The sequence below is a fragment of the Pan paniscus genome, chromosome 1 (genome assembly GCF_029289425.2).
Source record: "Pan paniscus chromosome 1, NHGRI_mPanPan1-v2.0_pri, whole genome shotgun sequence".
Lineage (NCBI taxonomy): Eukaryota > Metazoa > Chordata > Mammalia > Primates > Hominidae > Pan > Pan paniscus.
The window spans coordinates 221,339,450-221,357,962 of record NC_073249.2 but is presented as its reverse complement, the minus strand read 5'-3'; the positions used below and the strand labels follow the sequence as shown (position 1 = coordinate 221,357,962).

At 41.4% G+C, this 18,513-nt stretch overlaps 1 protein-coding gene across 22 annotated transcripts in view; it reads left to right on the top strand.

Moving 5' to 3' along the window:
* Window positions 1-18,513, top strand: part of CAMTA1 (calmodulin binding transcription activator 1) — a 982,737-nt gene that overhangs the window by 81,328 nt on the left and 882,896 nt on the right. For 3 of the 22 annotated variants that reach the window (XR_004670222.3, XR_008622217.1, XR_010109310.1), the window contains exon 4: window positions 4,809-4,892. The exons of 17 other annotated variants lie outside the window; for them this stretch is intronic. Coding sequence is in view for 1 of the 5 variants with exons in the window: in XM_034954573.3 (XP_034810464.1) it covers window positions 4,809-4,817 (9 nt within the window). In the remaining 4 variants the exon portion in view is untranslated. Of the gene's footprint in view, window positions 1-4,808; window positions 5,091-7,153; window positions 18,504-18,513 lie in introns of those variants that run through there. 2 more of the 22 variants (XR_008622216.2, XM_034954573.3) reach the window with 2 other exon arrangements.

Below are 18,513 nucleotides of genomic sequence, written 5' to 3'. Positions count from 1 at the left end.
GCGGCTCCCGTGTGCTGCTCCATGATCTCTCAGCTTCCTTTGTGTGGATGGCCACAGCATGGCTGTGTGCCTAAAGCACGCGGAGAGGGCAGCATTCTTGTCTCAGGCTCCCCACCCACCATTCTTAAGCAGCTTTGTTGGGGTATAATTGGCATACTAAGTTGTGCATTGTCTTGTACATTTTGCAAGTGTGCATCTGTATACACCGCACAACCATTACCATACTATGATAGTGAGCATGTTATCACTCTCCAAAGTTTCCTGGTGCCTTTTGCGATTCCTTCTGCCCACCCTTCTCCTCCTTTTGTGAAAGCTTTGATGTTTTTAGAGAAAAAAAAAGTTACATTATTGAGGATAAAATACTAGGTAGAAAGATATTTAACTTGTAGTTTTCGCTTTTTTTTTCTTTTTGAGGAGTATTGTGGAAATAATATGATTGTAGGTATAGGTTGCTGTAATATTTATAGAAAGTTTTGAGAAACAGATTCTCTGAACAGACCATCTTGGAAGAGTTTGACAGGAAATATATTTTCGGAAAGGCTGGAATAGAGGTGGAGATGGTGCCTGCTGGCAGGAGAGGGAGAGAAAGGGAGGACAGCACCTGCCGGCCACTTGCGGGTGAGCTACAGACATGAAAGCCAAAGGCTGCGCTTTTCTTTGGTTTTTCAATAGATGGCATTTTTATCATGCTAGAAAGACTAACATGAATTCTAACATGAAATGGTAATAAAAATGTAATCCCCACTAACTGTAGTGTATACATAGCTCAAGTGCATTTTTTTTGTTGTTGAATGGCATGCTGGTGATTGATTTATTTATATTTATAGATTAAAAATAATAAACTTTGCTCTCATTGTAATCACCTCTTTTTTTTTCTTTTTTTTCCCTCCCCCAGAGACTGGGTCTTGCTCTGTCACCCAGGCTGGAATGCAGCGAGTGGCACAGTCTCAGCTCACTGCTGCCTCCACCTCCTGGGCTTGTGTTCCTTCTGCCTCAGCCTCCTAAGTAGCTGGGACTGCAGGCATGTACCACCACACCAAGCTAATGTTAATTTTTTGTGGAGATGGGATCTCCCTATATTGCCCGGCTGGTCTCAAACTTCTGGGCTCAAGTGATCCTCCTGCCTTTGCTTTCCAAAGTGGTGGGATTATAGGCGTGAGCCACAGAAGCGTGCCTGGCCTGGGTAGTTCTTTTTAATTGTTGAATATACTTGCTGAGGTTAGTTTCTGCTGCAGAAAGCGTTATATAATGTTGAGTTAACAGCGATCTTGTAAAGAGTTAGTAGAATGTGTAAAGTTTTACCTGGGAGGCGGAGGCAGCAGTGAGCCAAGATCTTGCTACTGCACTCTAGCCTGGGTGACAGAGCAAGACTCTTTTTTTTTTTTTTTTTTTAAAAACAAAACAAAACAAAAAACGACTGTATAGGGTTGAAAAACGACTGTATAGGGTTTTATTTTAATGGGTTTCTTCAGCTGTCTCCTTTTAGCTTCTATGACTCTGCATTTTCTTGGCTCTTTGTTTTTCATACAGTTCTTCCATGTATTTTGTTTTGAAAGTAATATGCCTGAGGTGAAAATGGCGGCATTTCTGTCATGATTTAACCTTACTAGAAATGACATTCTTTGTTCTTTGTCTGTTTAGTTGAGAAGTGAACCAATTCCCTGTGCTTAAAGTACTACTCCTTGGTGTGGGGCAGGGAGGGTGGGGGGAAGATTTTTAACATAGAATACAAATTGAGTTTGTTGGAAAAGGTATCCCTATAAAATGTTGTCCAGGTAGTTAGAGCTTAATATGGGTGATAATTTCCCTAGAAGAATATTCTTTGCTGTAACACTGATGACTTGATGGACTTGTGAAAGTGAAACTTGGTGTGTTTCTTCTTTCAGCCTCCATGTAACTCACAGATAGGGCAGTGTAGAGTAGATTTCCAGTTTTAGATTAAGGATAGCTTGTATCCTATGCAAGGTTTTGGGGGTTGGTTAGGGTTTTTGAGTATTTCCTGTCTAATTCACTTACTAGTTACAAAGAGACAAGCTGTAATGTAAAAAGTCTTCCTTGAGCTAGACTAGCTTTCTGTACTCTTTGATTTAAAAATACCTGGTAGTTCTGCCAGTTGGGGATTTGTTTGGGGTGAATGAAAACCCCTCAGGCTCAGTCTGTTCATGCACTGGTGTGTATTAATTCAGTCCATTCATAGTCATGAGCTGACTGTGCCTTATTGAAGAAAGGGAGGCTTCTGGAAGAGAGAGGAAGATGGATAATCTTGGATCCTGAAGCACTGCTGCTGGCGCCTGGGAGTGGGGCAGGAAGACAGGAGGTTCTGAAGAGAGGGCTTTGTATCCAAAGTTAAGACTTAGGCCAGCCCTTGATGGGGAGAGAAGCTACTCAGGCCCAATAACCTCAAATAGTTCAGGTTAAATCGACAGTTGTCAAGTCTAATTCCTCTTTACAGCATTATTTCTGTGGGAAAATGTGTGTGGCTTATATACTTGCCTCAGCAAACAGACCGGACTCAGAATCAGCTCTTTGTTGTCATAATTTAAGTGGAATTAGTTACTCCCTAGGGTTGCATTGCCCCTTGGATGGCTTCTAGCCTTCTTTTTACTTATTAAATTATACTCCAGGTTCCTTGACTGTGAGGGACATAGTAAACTCCTAGTAGCCTTTACCTTCCCCTCCCTAAATAGCAAACTCACATAGAAAACATTAGCTAAAATCCTTTGCAGATTTTTTTGAAATCACCTAAAATGTTATTATTGGGACCATTTCATTTGGAGCCATTTTGTCAGAACCACTAAGTATTTAGGTGAGGCGATTAATTTCATTCCCACGTGGGAATTTGGTTGGTTGTAACATTCAGGCACTCAGAGCGATTCCTGACTGGACGTCATGTTCAGGTAGTCTGGTGTCTGAAACTTTTGGCAGAGATTAAGCTGATAGAAGATTTGGGCTAACATTTTTTAGTGTGTGAGTTGGTGAATTTTCAAGATGATTTAGAAGACTTTAAAAAAGCATCTGTGAGTACTGCATCATCTTGATGTCAAGAAGAGATTGTTATTTAATACATACATGTTTTAGTAATGAAGGAGGTACATAGAGATAATTGATTTGAACCGGTTTACTTTTTCCCCTTTTTAATGCAAAATATTTTTGGGAAACAGAACTTGACTAGTGTTACACTACTCGCTTCTTGTTCTTTGTTACAAACATGCTGAAATGGTCTAAATAATGATGCTACTAAAACAACATATGCATTGTTTTGATGGGGTATTGATTCCTTCTGCAGTGTTCAAAATTACTTGCATGCCTCCGAGCAACAAACACATATGTGACAGACTTTATGTGAGATGAGCATTCCAGAGAAATGAAATGCAAGTTTACTTTTCAGTAGCTATGCAACTTAAAAAAAAAAAATTGTGTTTTTTGAAACATGGCTTTAGGGCACTAACACTCGGACCGAGTGCATGAGCTCTGCAAGTTATTTTAACAAAACCTAATCACAGGAACAAACATCTGGCATTTATAGAGTTTGTTTATTTATTGATTGCCGTAAGCCTCTAGAAAGAATATTCTGTTTCTTTTAATAAAATCCTTTTGGAAGTTGTCTATATTTTAATATCTAAGTGTTTTTGGAATTTAATTTTAACAAGGTTAACTCAAATGTTAAATTTATTGTGGGCTACAACTGAAGTAGGAGAATGTAAGAAGAAATGGCAAGTGGGGACTCTTGTAAAAAGAATGGTAACTAAGTTCTTTTTCCTGGTTATGCTCCTGCCATTTACTCTTCTGTATGGCAGGCCATTATTTACACTGCTTTGTAGAATCTGCTGTCTAGTAAGCACTAAGGAATTTGGATCCCTAAACCAGGGAGCATATAGCCTGCTAAAGCTTAATTTTTAGACAGGAGACACTAAAGATGATTATGTTATGATACTGTTCATTTTATATACTAGTGAAATGAATACTGAAATTATTTAGTATAACCATTAATTATAGTGCTTACCATTACTGCAAAGTTTGTCATGATTTGGGTGGTAGCTTCATGTTTCAAAACAAAACCATAGGTCTATCCTTTTAAAAAACATAAACTGCTTTAGTTTGTTAATGGGGAAAGTGAGTAAATAATAACACTTATTGATGAAATGAAGCCTGTCAGATACAGGAAAAACAAAACAAAAAACCCTTGTAGATATTCCTCGTGTCAAGCCCCTATTAATTCTGTGTAATTCCAGTAGAACTAGCAAGTTATTTTGCTTAAAATGTCTTTTTTTCCCCTGTGCAGTGAAAGTTGAATGTGAGACCACATCTTAATAGATATAGTTACATGGTTTATTTTATCATGTATCACTTTATTGCTGTCTTCTAGAACATTGTTATACTAAATGTTCCAATAATGGAAATTTTATGCAGCTACTTCAAATGAAACAAATTTGCAAAAACTCAATTTTGGAACTCATTCCTTGAGGAGAGGAAAAACTCACCATGCTGTGACCACATTAGATTTCTGATATGTTGGCAACTTATCAAACACTGTCATTTCCAGAAAACAGGTTATGGGGTCAAATTGAAATATCAGCACTTTTGGTCACTTTCAGTTGAAGATATTTTAGGTTTTAATGATTGAATGGTTAAATTAAAAAAAAATTGTTGGTAACAGGTAATGAAAGTGTGGTTTTGTATGTAAATAAAAATGGCTCTACACGACATCAGGAATGATGGGGTTCAGTTACAGTGGAATCTTTTCAAGAGCTTGATTTTAAATTCTCAGAGATACTAGTTTTACTTACTGGAGCTCCTTTGTTTTGCAGAGATCATGATGCAGCCGTCCTTTTGGATTTCTTTTTAATAATGTGTGACCCTTCACCTTTGATCCCCTGACCTGCATTACCTTGGTAACCATTTCATTTTTTAATTTAATTTCATTTTTTAATTTTGGTGTACAAGCTGTAACATTTCATCTTTCAAAGTGTAACACGCTGATTTCCTCAAATAGAGATACCCCTTTGAGTGATAAATTTGCAAAATGCTGTCTTCATTTTCTGTATTAAAATTCATTTCAGTTTTAAAATAAAGTGTAATCTGTGTTTTCATCCTTTTAAAATTTAAGTTTAATGAGTGCATTTCCCCATACAGTATATTTCCTTTTTTATTCATGTTTTGCAGAAGCTGAATTAACTTGATATTTACGTATAACTTACACACACCCAGGACACCCATACCTCTTCTCTACTCCCAAACCACCCAAACCATTGCCCCTCACCTTCTCACACATACACCCTCACCATCACCATCACCACATACCCCTTCCTCTGCAGAGTAACTTATCTTTCTTTCAGAAATAGTAGCAACTTGAATTTATTAGTCTTAGCTGCCACATTATACATCTTCAGATTATATTTTGTATTCTGAAGTATTTTGGGGAGAAAAAGCTTAGACTTTTAATTTTAATTTCATTTAAGGAGTAGAAAAATACAAAGTTGCCTCATTACCCAAATTCACCTTTCCCCACTCTTTTAATATTTTATTTCTTTAATTTTAGGCATAAGTTAAGAACAAGCAATTTAACATGACCAAAAAATGTACTTTTGTCTCTGCCAAAACCTGGTCAGCCAGCCCTGGTAGTCTCAATACCAGATTGATGTCTGCCATATGCAATTTCATGACTGTTTTTCAAACAATGCATTTTTATTGTATTTCTCTTTTCAGAAAATTCTTAATCTAAAGCAAAACAAACCAAAACCAAAAGACAGAAAGCAAACTTGAGTCAGTTCTTTGAACTGGCAAGATACTCCTTAGAAATCATGTCCTTAAAAAAAACATGTGAATTCTCTCAGCATGGCCCACTGAAGCACAGATTACTTTTTAAGTGTCTCATTATTTTATTCTCTAACATTTAATGCTGATGTTTTAATTGCACACAGCTGAAGCTGCTAAATGAGTACTGAAATGGATTTAAGTCCTCTTTGAGCTTTGTTGATACCTATAAAAGTTTATGTCATTCATTAGAACCACAAATTAAAATTAGTCGTGGTTAGCTGTTCACTGGCGATTGGAACTCTCACGAACAGTTTTGTTCAGGCTCACGAGCTTGTTCTTGCCTAGTATACTTGGATGCCTGAAAAGCTGCCTTTGGCCTGTTGGGTATGTTTTCTTTTCACAGAATTGCAAAATATCAGAGCTGAGAAATACAAATAGGTAAACCATCCTATGATTATAAAGCCCCTGTGATTTATAATGTCCCAGTAGTCAGGAGCAACTTTTTTGCTAAACCTTGAATTTTAAGGTGATTTTTTTTTTTTTTTTTTTAAATAATGCTTTTCACAGTTGTGCTGGCATGTTTACCAGATCCCCAAAGACTTTTTTGCCTTAAGTATGTCCTTTATTTGTTCCTTTGATGCCATGTCCTTCTAGCACTAAAGGAATGGCATCTGGCTCAGTGGATGGTACATGGAAGCCATGTGGGGGGCCATGACTGCTTGTTGCCTCCATTCCTCTTGCTCAAGCAGCCCCAAACCGGCTGACCCCTGAGGGATGAGCTGGTTGATGGTCCCCAGGAGAGTCACAGCTCCCTGCTGTTGGAATCGGCTCCCCTGGGTCTCCCATCTGCCTTTGAGGTAGACAGTACTTTATTTGTAAGTCCAGTAGCAGCTGAAGAGAAATTAATAGGTTAAGACGAGAAAAGTTTTTAATTCTCTTATTTTACGATTAGATCAGTTAGATTTTCTTTAAAGTTTTCTGCTTAATACATTTTAAGATAACCTCATTTTTCTAAGAGAGCTAGTACATGGACACATTTATGGCTTATTTCCAATGAGCATTGTTTATTTGGTTAGCATTTAGGACATTTAGTAGACTGTAAGCCAATGGATGTTTTTGTAAATGTGATTCATTGAGAAAAACCTTCATTTGAGAGTCAGATAACCTGCTTTGGACTAGCAAAGTCTCTGGATATGTTATTGATATCTGTTGAGGTAGTCACACAAAACTGAAATACTCCAACAGAAAGACTTCAGAAGACTTTCATTTTGGTGTAAAAACAGTGAAATTAGCTGTTTGACTTAAAATATAGGAGTTGTAAGACATTTCATCGATGCTACTTCTGTTTTATCCTCTGTGAAATGTAGACACTGTGTGTCTCCCACTTGCTTTTTAGGGTTGTTGGGAGGATAAATGAAACTGTATGACAGACACACTGGGAACTCAGAAGAAAGGTGCTGTTGAAACTGAACCTCATCCTATGGCTGTGCCGTTGGCAGGCATAACCGGTGTGCTGAGAGGCAGTGGTAGTGAACCCCGTGGTGAAAGGCCAGGACCATGGGCTCTGGAGCCAGGCTGCCTTGGTTCGAATCCCACCTCGACCTCTTGCAAGTGGTCTGACCACAGCAAATCACCCAACCTCTCTGTGCCTGAGTTTCCCCCTCTTTAAATTGGGGATGATAATAGTACCCACTAAAGGATCCTGGTGAGTTTTAGCTGAGCACATGTCCACAAAGTACTTAGAGCAGTGCCTGCCATGTAGTGTGGCTGATCGTCACACCCAGAAAACCCCAGCAGGGGGTCTCGCACCTTACAGAAAATCAGATTCGAAACCATTCCCCAGCAGTCTTCTAACACTGACTTAGAGACCCTTATATGTTTAGAGAGAGGAACCGAATAGTTTATGGTAATTAAGCTCCTCTAAAACAGATGCAAGTTCAGGTGCGTAAAGTTAAATCTGGGTTTTTAATCCCTTAGGAAGAAAAGTTTAGATCACAAAGAGCTCCATAACCCTTTGTTGATAGGTTCTTTTAACTGTTTTTGGCTATGGAGGGACAAGGAAGGAAACCTGAGGGACAGACCCACCTTTTACCTGCTTAGCCTTTCTCGTTCCCTTTTACGCTTGGTAAGGTGTCTAGGTAGCTTTGAAGGAGTCAGAAGTGTTGAACTGTTTCAAGGTTTTCACCCAGCTGCGGGAGGCTTCGTTGTCCTCTTGAGTGAGGTGGAAGGGACATCACTGCCTTTCCTGAGTGTGTAAGAATGCCTGTTACATATTCATCCCAGGGCTTTCCTTGCATTTTAATCATCCACATTTACCTACAAGGTGGGTGGTATGTTCACCCCATTTTGCACATGAGAATGCTGATGCCCAGATAGGTTAAATAAATTCACCCAGGCTCACACCCTCAGTAAACTGCCAGACAGGCACTTAAATCCAAGTGCCATTCATATCACAGCACTGCTGCCTTGCATTGAGCTGCAAACCTGGCTGAGCCACTCCTAAGAAACGGTTTTGCCCTTTTAGTTGCAGGGACCTCAGCTGTACGCATTATCATCCTTCAGCCATCAGACCTTTTTTTGTTTTTGTTTTTTGAGATGGAGTCTCGCACTGTCACCCAGGCTGAGTGCAGTGGCGCGATCTCAGCTCACTGCAACCTCTGCCTCCTGGGTTCAAGCGATTCTCCTGCCTCAGCCTCCTGAGTAGCTGGGATTACAGGCACCCGCGACCACACCTAGCTAATTTTTTGTATTTTTAGTAGAAACGAGGTTTCACCATGTTGGCCAGGCTGGTCTCGAACTTTCCTGACCTCGTGATTTGTCCACTTTGGCCTCCCGATGTGCTGGGATTATCGGTGTGAGCCACTGTGCCTGGCCCAGACCTTTTAATGCAACAGCGCCCCTAACTTCTGAAGGCCCCTAGCTGGCTTCAACAACCGCCCCTCTTCCTGCCCCCCATGGAGGGCTGTGTCATACATGTGTCACTTTTAGGGACTCTTATTACCAATGGCTTCCTTAATCCTGGCTGCACATCCAGAATCCTCTGTACAGCTTTTAAAATAATTCACTTTTTAAGAAACACTTGCCCCATCCCAAGACTCTTGTTCTAGAGAGATGGATAGGTTCAGAAATACAGGAAGTTTATTTTGTAAACAAGAAAACAAATAGGTCCTTACATTGTGCACATATGGATCTGTGCTTCTGGAGTGTGGGCCAATGCTGTTAATTCTGTAGTTGACTCCATTGTAAGGTAAAATGAGTTTTATGGGCCAGTTTAGTTGTTCAGCCAACAATTGTTAGTACTGTTTCTGTAGGAAAAGTTCCTGGCATCCACCCTGTAGAATACCATCTTCCATGAGTGAGCACTTGATCACCACAGAAGCCAGGTTTGAATTTAGTTAGAGTGAAATGAAGTAGAGGGCCCTGCTTGCTTTCTTGTTCTTTCATTTTTTTTTCTCTTCCTCTCTTTTATGGGTTTATCGTTCCCTTCTTTTCTTCTCCTTCATAGTTCCCTCTTTCCTTGTTTTCTCTTTCTTCCACCATCTGGCGTATGTTTACAATGTATCTGTCATCAGACTGTGAGGTCCCTGAAATCCTTCAGGTGCCTACCACAGAGTTGATGTGCAAATGAATGTTTCTTTATTTTTTAATTAATTAATTATTTTTTTTTGAGACGGAGTTTTGCTCTTGTCGCCCAGGCTGGAGTGCAGTGGTGTGATCTTAGCTCACTGCAAACCTCCGCCTTCTGGGTTCTACCGATTCTCCTGCCTCAGCCTCCAAAGTAGCTGGGATTACAGGCGTGTGCCACCATGCCCAACTAATTTTTGTATTTTTAGTACAGACAGGATTTCACTATGTTGGCTAGGCTGGTCTCGAACTCCTGACCTCAGGTGATCCACCCGCCTCGGCCTCCTAGAGTGCTGGGATTACAGTGGTGAGCTGCTGCGCCTGGCCAAATGAACATTTCTTAATTTGTCTTAGTATCTGTCTTTCAAAGAAGTAGGTACTGCCCGTCATTAGCTTGAAAATCGTCAGATTTTGTTTGTGATTGTCTGTCCTAACTTAGGTGGTTTATCTTGAAGATCTTAGGTAATTTAGCCTCATAGATTTAGATAGATCGAGAAATGGCAGGCTTCAATCACTGAATAGTACAGAATGTTGGGCAATAAGATGGATTTGGACCATTCAGGGGAGCACTTATATCAGGCTTTTAGCATATCTGCTGCGTAGTTTTTAGAGCTGGAAGGTCTGAGATCATCTGGGTTGGACCCTTCATTTTTGGTGGTGAGGAACCCACTCCTGAGAGAGAAAGGTGCTTCTTCGGTGCCCGCCTCCAGGCCAGGACTTGCCTCCTTCTCCTCTGTGTCCTTAGCTGAGTGAGAGTTGGGATGGCGGAGAGCAGAGGCAATGTGACCGCATAGCTGCTGCGATTAACTGCCTGCCTCTAGACATGTTGGAGAAACAGTCAAAGTAATCATCCTTCTGCGCTCCCCCTCCCATGGAAACAAATGATAGAAGGTTAGGGCAGTTTTGAGGGCAAGTGGCAGACTTCCTCACTGTGAAAGTTGGGAAGCTTTGGTTGTGCCCTAGACCCTGTCCTTTTGGCCTTGGCACCACCAAGTGGGCTGCTTTAGGTGTCCATCCTGATGGTGTTTAACCCTGCTTGAGGCTTTTGAGGACACTGAGAAACACATGGTGAAGGTGTGGAAGGATTTTTTGTCATTCCTCAATGAAGATCTGCCCTAGGTAGAAAGGGAGTTAATGAAGGAAAAGTCGGCAACGCTATTGCTGCACGATCAGGAAATAACAGAAAACATCTCCCATTTGTTCTCATTTGTGGTGATTGTTTCCCTGGGAAACTGTGGCCGTGGTTACCATCATGCTGTGTGATGCTCCTCAGAATCCTAGAATTAGACTAGATTTTCCACTTTCCGCACACATCTTCAGGTGGGGTCGCAAATATTCCATATGACAGACTATCACATACGCTGGCCACAGAACTTCAATTATTCAGGTTTGGATATCCAGCCCCTTTTCTCTCTTCTGTGTGGATCCTTTTGAGTACTTTATACCTCTAAGCCTTTCGTATTTCCAAAGGAGAAACCAGAATGACTTTTGTCACTCTTTTATAATGGTGGGAAAAGGACTGGTAGGGGAAACTACCAAGGTTTGACCTGGGATCTACTTTACCTGCTCTAGTTCACCTTGGAGCATCTGACCATACATAGGTCCTTGCACATAGTAGATACTCAGCAAACATTAACTGTCTTTTCATTTCTCATTAGCACAGGTAATTAGGAACAGGAGCTGATAGACTGCACGTATCTGTGCAGAGATATATCTGTAATTAAAGTTTTAATTAAAGAAACACCAGACCAGGCAGATGGTTCTTATCCTGCATCCTGTAAACCAAACAGCCGTGGCTTTTCGATCTTGCAAACATGCAAAGCTGAGAGTAGCAACATTCATGGTGGTACACCAAAGGGAATAGGTTGTCTTATAAACTAACCATAATCTAATTTTGGTAGCACTCTGTGATGCCAGATTCAAGGATAATCATTGCAGTTTGAAATGAAAGACAATACATCAAAGTTATGTCCCAACCAAAGCTTTTAAGCCTCAAGTCAAGGGCATTACCACAGCCCAGCTCATAGATCACAGGACGTGTGGTTTTGTGCTAGATCACAAAAGCTGACAAGGTGTTATTTAGGATCATCAGCTAAATACAGTATTAAATTAGAGGGCTATCGTTCTGATTTTTCAGGCATTGCCACTGTATAGCAGTACAGAATTGAGAAGTGACTTGTACCTGCCTGCCTCATGCAGATCCTCTCAGCCATGTCACAGTGACCTTAATGGTCAATTGAGTGCAGAATTTGAAAACAAAAAACAAAAACACCCACAAAGAGTGACAGAAGACGACTTCTCTCATATCTTAGCACTTTTCCAGGAACCGCTCCCCCAAGGATCCCCAGCGATTTGTTCTAGTTCCGTTGCCATCAGCAGGAAGCTGGATCAGTAAGGGACGTGGGCAGATGGTAAAGTCCATGGCAGTTCACCATGACCGCTTGGGCTTCACCCATTCCATAACCCCCAGTTTCTTACCCCTCCTCAAAACCCTTCACTTTGTCACACATGTCATTTTCAGGCATTCAGTGCAGATAGGCAGCTGTGCAACAGGATTACATACTAGTTGATACAAGTATGTTTTTACCACCTACATCTCACTAATTCATTTTCTACTTGGTAGAACCAGTACTGAAGATGTTCATTTCTTTTATCACAGCGAAGAGTTTTAGTTTAGGGGCTAGGAGAGTAATTTCTACTTTGCTGAACAGTGAATTACCTTACCATCCCTGCACTTCTTTTAAAGGAAGTAGAGCTTCCGCTTGAAAAAGAGTCCATGTTATACTGGGATAAATATAAGGATCTTCACATTAAAGAATATGTCATCAAATGTAGAGCCTGGAAGTATTTTATCTTAATACCATCTATAAAACTCAGTCATCCTAGGAGAAATGTGTGTGTGTAAGTGTAAGGAGACATACCAAACCCACAAGACCCTGTGATGTGCTGTGAGTGAAGCCTGTGTCTTGGCTGGTAGACAGAAATGTGTCCATCACTTTCTGGCTTGGGGAAGACTTCAGGTATTTGATGATATGTCCTTTGGTTTCAGAAGTCAATTAAATCTTAGCTGCTCTGAGTAAACAGCCATTTGTGGTTGTGTTTAGAAAATACTGTAAGATCAGATTTGTGCTACTAGGTATTAGGTTGGCATTTTACATGTGGAATTTGAACCGGACTATGAAATCTATTTCTTCTCTAATTTGGTTCAAGACCTGAACATGTAACCTTTGAGTATACAACACAGGTTTAGATTATAAAGGCTTCTTTTCCTTTTTTCTTTTTTTTTGAGACAAGGTTCTTGCTCTGTCACCCAGATGAAGAACCCGCCCACTGGAGTGCAGTGGCATAATCATGGCTTGCTGCAACCTTGAACTCCTAGGCCCAAGCAGGCCTCCTGCCTCAACCTCCCGAGTAGCTGGGACTACCTTTGCTGCTGCGCCTAATTTTTTTTTTTTTTTTTTTTGGCTTTGTAGAGATGGAGTCTCTGTTGCCCAGGCTGATCTCGAACTCCTGGGCTCAAGTGTTCCTCCTGCCTTGGCCTCCCAAAGTGATGGGATTACAGGTATAAGCCACCATGCCTGGCCCTGTGGGAGGTTTCTTATAAAGTGAAACCACTTGTTACTCAGAACGGCATTATGCCTCGCTTCAGGGTAGGAAATAGAGAAGCATCAGCAAACCCACCTGGAATGGTAGGCTTTTTATTTCTCTTTCTCTAGTAGGGTTTTTTTAAAAATTTTATTTATTTTTTATATTTATTTTTAATTTAATAGAGACAGGGTTTTATTCTGTTGTCCAGCCTGGAGTTCAGTGGCACGATGATCATCACTGTGACCTCAAATGCCTAGGCTTGCCTCTGGAGTAGCTGGGACCAGAGGTGCATACCACCACGCCCAGCTAACTTTTTTGTTTTTCTTGTATAGACAGGGTTTCGCTATGTGTCCAGGTTGGTCTTGAGCTGTTGGCCTCAAATGATCCTCCTGTCTCAACCTCCCAACGTGTGGGGTTACAGGCATGAGCCACCATGCCCAGCCTCTAAAAGTGTTTTTTTTTTTTGTTTTTTTTTTTTGAGACAGGGTTTCACTCTGTTGCCTAGGCTGGAGTGCAGTAACATGGTCTTAGCTCATGGCAACCTCCACCTCCAGGGCTCAAGCAGTCCTCCCACCTCAGCCTCCTGAGTAACTGGGACCACAGCGGCATGCCACCATGCCCAGCTAACTTTTTGTGTTTTTGTAGAGACAGGGTTTCACTGTATTGCCCAGGCTGGTCTCAAGCTCTGGAGCTCAAGTGATCCGCCCGCCTTGGCCTCCCAGAGTGCTCGGATTACAGGCCTGAGCCATTATGTCCGGCCTCTAACAGATTTTAAGGAAGCTTTTGCTCTGTCTGATATCTGTATGATCATGGGAGGGGAGTGGAGTGTTCTGCCCACCCCAGAGTGACTTAAATTCAAATATTTGTTTGTTCAATAAATACTTATTGAATACCGAGTACTAGGCACTGTCCTAGGTGTATCTAGAATGAAGCAATAAACAAAACCATGTTATTCCCCTCGAAGAGCTTATTTTCTGGTTGGGGGAGAGGAATAATAATAAACAATAAACAAAAATAAATAACAGTAATTGCGTGCTTATATATGCCAATTACATTTATTAACTCACTCTTCAGAATACTGAGGAAGTAGGTGCTGTCATTATCCCCATTTCATAGACAAGGAAACCGAGATACAGAGAAGTTGAATTAACTTGCTCAGCGTCACATAGCTAGTAAGTGGTGCTGTTGCATTCCTGTCCAGGTCATTGGACTCCAGATTTCGTGCCCTTAATCACTGTGGTATTTTGTTTCTCTTTTAAAAAACTGCCCAATCTGTTTATTTCTAAAGAAGTAAAGAAATGTCAGTGATAGTGTGGTGAACAGTGCAGCAAGGTACACAGTGAGAGGGTTCTTGCATGTCTGTTTGTGCGTGCTATTCTAGTGTGACTGAGTGGTTATCTCTCATGAGGTGAATTGAAGGAAGCAACACTGTGACCACTTGAAGGAAGCAACACCGTGACCACGTAGGTGTCTAGAGTGAGTATTCCAAGCAGAGGGAACTGCAAAAGCAAAGGCGCTGAGATAGACAGAGATAGATTTGGCAATGGCGAGAGAGAAGCCAGGAGAATGACAAGGAGGCCTGTGTTGCTGTGCAGAGCGTGGGAAGGGGCACGGGAGGGGAGGAGCCAGGAAGTAGTGTCCTGTGCGGCCCCGCAGGGCTTGGCACGGTCTTTTGGTTTTGCCGAAAGAGAAGGAAACCCACCTGAGGATTTTTGAGCAGGAAAAAGACATGACAGAAAGGATCATTCTGGGCATTCTGGGCATGATGGCTCACGTCTGTAACCCCAGCACTTCGGGAGGCCAGTGCGGGCGGATCTTGAGGTCAGGAGTTCAAGACCAGCCTGGCCAACATAATGAAACCCCGTCACTACTAAAAATACAAAAAATTAGCTGGGCATGGTGGCGGTTGCCTGTAATCTCAGCTATACGGGAGGCTGAGGCAGGAGAATTGCTTGAATCTGGGAGGCAGAGGTTGCAGTGAGTGGAGATCGCACCACTGCACTCCAGCCTGGGAGACAGTGTGAGACTCTGTCTCAAAAAAATAAAAGTAAAATAAAATAAAATAATCACTCTGAATGTAGTGCAGAGAATCTTCCAGGGCAGGGCCAGCAGACCACAGCCCATGGCAGGTTCTGGCCCACTGCCTGTTTCTATATAGCTAGCAAGCTAAGAATGCTTTGTATGTTTTTAAGTGGTTGAAAAAAAATCAGTATTTTATTTCACATGAAAATTATATGAAATTCAAATTTCAGTGTCCAGTTCCAGTTCTATTGAAACAGAGCCACAGTCTTGTGTGTATTATCTGAGGCCGCTTTTGAGCTGCAACAGCCAAGCTAAGTAGTTGTAACAGGGAGCAAATGGCCTGTAGAGGCTGAAAGATCTATACTGTTTGGCCCTTTACAGAAAAGAGTTGTTGATCCCTGGTTTGGGATAGAAGTAGGGAGACCAGTGAGGAGACTGTTGCAAGAACTGATGGTGGCTTGGACAGAGCAGGAAGAAATGGTCATATATGGGTTATGTTTGAAAGGAAGAGCTGATAGACTGTATTAATATAGGAAGAGTCAGGGATGATGACCGTGTTTTTGCACTGAGTAACTGGAAGAATGCTATTCTTCTTTACTGAGATCAGGAAGACTGAGAACAGCAGGTTGGGGAGGAGGGGTGAAGAGAATGTAGGTTGTGTTTTGCACCTGTTGACTGTAAGATCAGGTGGAGATGTTCAATAGGCAGTCGTATGTTTGAGTTTGTAACTTCAAGGAGAGGCTGAGGCTGGAGCTAGATTTTGAGTGATTTCAGCATATAGGGGGTTCTAAAAGCCGTAGGACTGGATGAAATTTTTTAGGGAGTGTATACAATAGAGAAGTCCAGACATGGAGCCCTGGGACACCCAATGTTAAGGGGAAGCGGGTAGAAGGGAGGCAAAGGAGAATGAGAAGCAATCAGAGAAGGAAGACAGGAGACGGGGGTGTCCTGGAAGTGCATGTTTCTCTTTGCTTTGCTTTGCTTTTTTGAGACAGAATGTCCCTCTGGTCTCAGCTCACTGCCATTTCCACTTCCCGGGTTCAAGTGATTCTCTTGCCTCCGGCTCCCAAGCTGGGATTACAGGTGTGTGCCACCATGCCTGGCCAATTTTTTTATTTTTAGTAGAGATGGGGTTTTGCTGGGTTGGCCAGGCTGGTCTCGATCCCCTGACTTCAAGTGATCCACATGCCTTGGCCTCCCAAAATGCTGGGATTACAGGTGTGAGCCACCGCGCCCGGACAAGGAAGCTCATGTTTCAAAGCAGAGTGATATCTATGTCAGATGCTGCTAAAGCTGGAGCAAGAAACAGACGGGTTTCACTGTGGGCTTGGTAGCGGGGCGATCGTTGGTGACTTTGATAAGAGCTGTATGAGTGAAATGGTGAGAATAAAAGCCCAGTTCCAGGTGGTTCAAGCAAAAATGGCTGGATAGGGAGCTGAGCTGGTGCTCCGAAGGAATTCTGCTTTCGGCAGCCTAAGTGTAGGGCAGGAGAGGGCAGGAGAGGGCAGGGAGTTGGATTTAACCTGGGATTAGGATTTTGCCAGGTGAGTACAGTGGAGGGAGGAGGCATAAGGGAGTTGAGCATTGCGGAGAAGAATCGATGTGAGGATTGAGGATAGACCATGTGGTCTAAGCCAGGCAAGGAGCCAGGAGGCATGAAGGAGCTGAAGGTCAGTAAGAGGTCATGGGGTCAGTGGATTCAAGGAGTAGGATCGAGGAGTTGTTGGAGTTGGGATAGTCGAAGAGTAGATAGAGGGCTTGAAATCGGTATCATGGAGGGGTCAGTTTTGGTTACATCAAGGTCAGGGGCTCTGCTGTACAGTAGCAGTGTCAGTGAGTCACGTGTAATTTTTAATGTTCTAGTAACCATATTTTTAATAGGTAAAAATAAAGGAAACTAATTTTAATAATATATTGTAATATATTTTAATTTATCCAGTAAGTCTACATTACATGACCATGTAGTAAGTATAAAAATTGAGATGTTACTTATTTTGGTATGAAGTCTTTGAAATTGGTATATATCTTATATTTCCATTACCTTCTAATTTGGAGTAGACACATTTCAGGTGCTCAGTGGCTGCCTTACTGGACAGCTCATGGGATGGCCATGGAGTGTAGTCCAGGATTATCACAGGGGAAGTGTTTAAAGGAACAAGGAGGCCATGGTTCATGAAGGATTGGCCGTGTAGATCTAAAACCACTTCTCACTCCTTCTGAGGGGAGCAAGGCTGAAGAGGAAGGAGGGGACACCATGGCAGTTGGTAGAGGTCATGTGCTTCAGTGGCTGAACCTAGCAGCCTTTTACCATGCAGAGAATTCAGCTTATTCTCTAGACACACACACACACACACACACACACACACACACACACACACACACAATTTTGTTTGGCTTTGATCCACACAATGTGTTTTTAAAGATGAATAAAAATTGATAATATCAGGTATTTTTTAGCCTCGTAGGCCAGGAAAAAGTAAAATATTTTCAAAGAGTAAACAGGAGCGTCTCAGCAGCATACATGTTACTTTTCATCTTAATCATGTGAGCCTCTCATGAAAGCCTCCAAGGAGGAGGTTAATGGATGCCCCAATTCTGTACCTTTATCAGGTTTAAGCTTACTTCAGTTTCCCTTTAGTTTGTTGCCTGCAGTATCATAATTAACCAAAGAATTCTTCTCAAAAATTACCCTCAAAAATCCTACAAACCCCACTGTTAGGAAGCGAGCCCATTTTGAGGAAGTATTTGTGAACCCTGTGTTCTTGGATGCCTTATGTGTTGAAGGAATAATTACTTGTTCATTTTGTAGTGCTAAAATCCTGGGAATGCGCAGTCTAAGCAGTCTAGAGCATGTCAGTATCCCACCTTTGGAAATCTCCTAGGAGCATGTAGAGACTCTGGTTTATCATTAACTGTGTTGCTTTCCTATCTTTTACACAAAGTATTCTCCTTCCCGCACCATTGTATTCACATGACAGAAAGCTCAGTTAATGCCTTTTAGTAATAATGAAAGCTTACTCATTACATACATTTTCTTAAACTCTCTTTATTCTAATTAAAATGTTTCCATCTGATGAGGAAGTGTATGGATACCAAGAAGTGGAAATTAAGCAAGAAATTAAAAGAACATTAATGGCTTTCTTGTAATTTGTTTTGAGGTTTTTCTTCCCGCTAAATGGTGTTTTGCTTACAGAGTCACCCCTCACACAGAAATCTTTATGATGAATGGACTGGAATAAATCCCAGCAAAAGAAGAGCTATTTTATGATACCACTTGTAAATTACAACACATGTTATGGAAGTATTTGCTTTTTAAAAAATATTAGCTTTTTAAAGGCATTGTTAGTATAATTAATTTGGCACACACACAATTCTAGTTTCTTTGAAAGTGAAGGTCAGTGTGTGTGTGTAGGGGATTAAGAAAATGAGAGTTCTGACATTTAAAAAATTATTTTCTATTTATACCTGAGTCATTAGAATGCTCAAACCATCCAAAGTATAACATTTAAACTTGTAATTCAT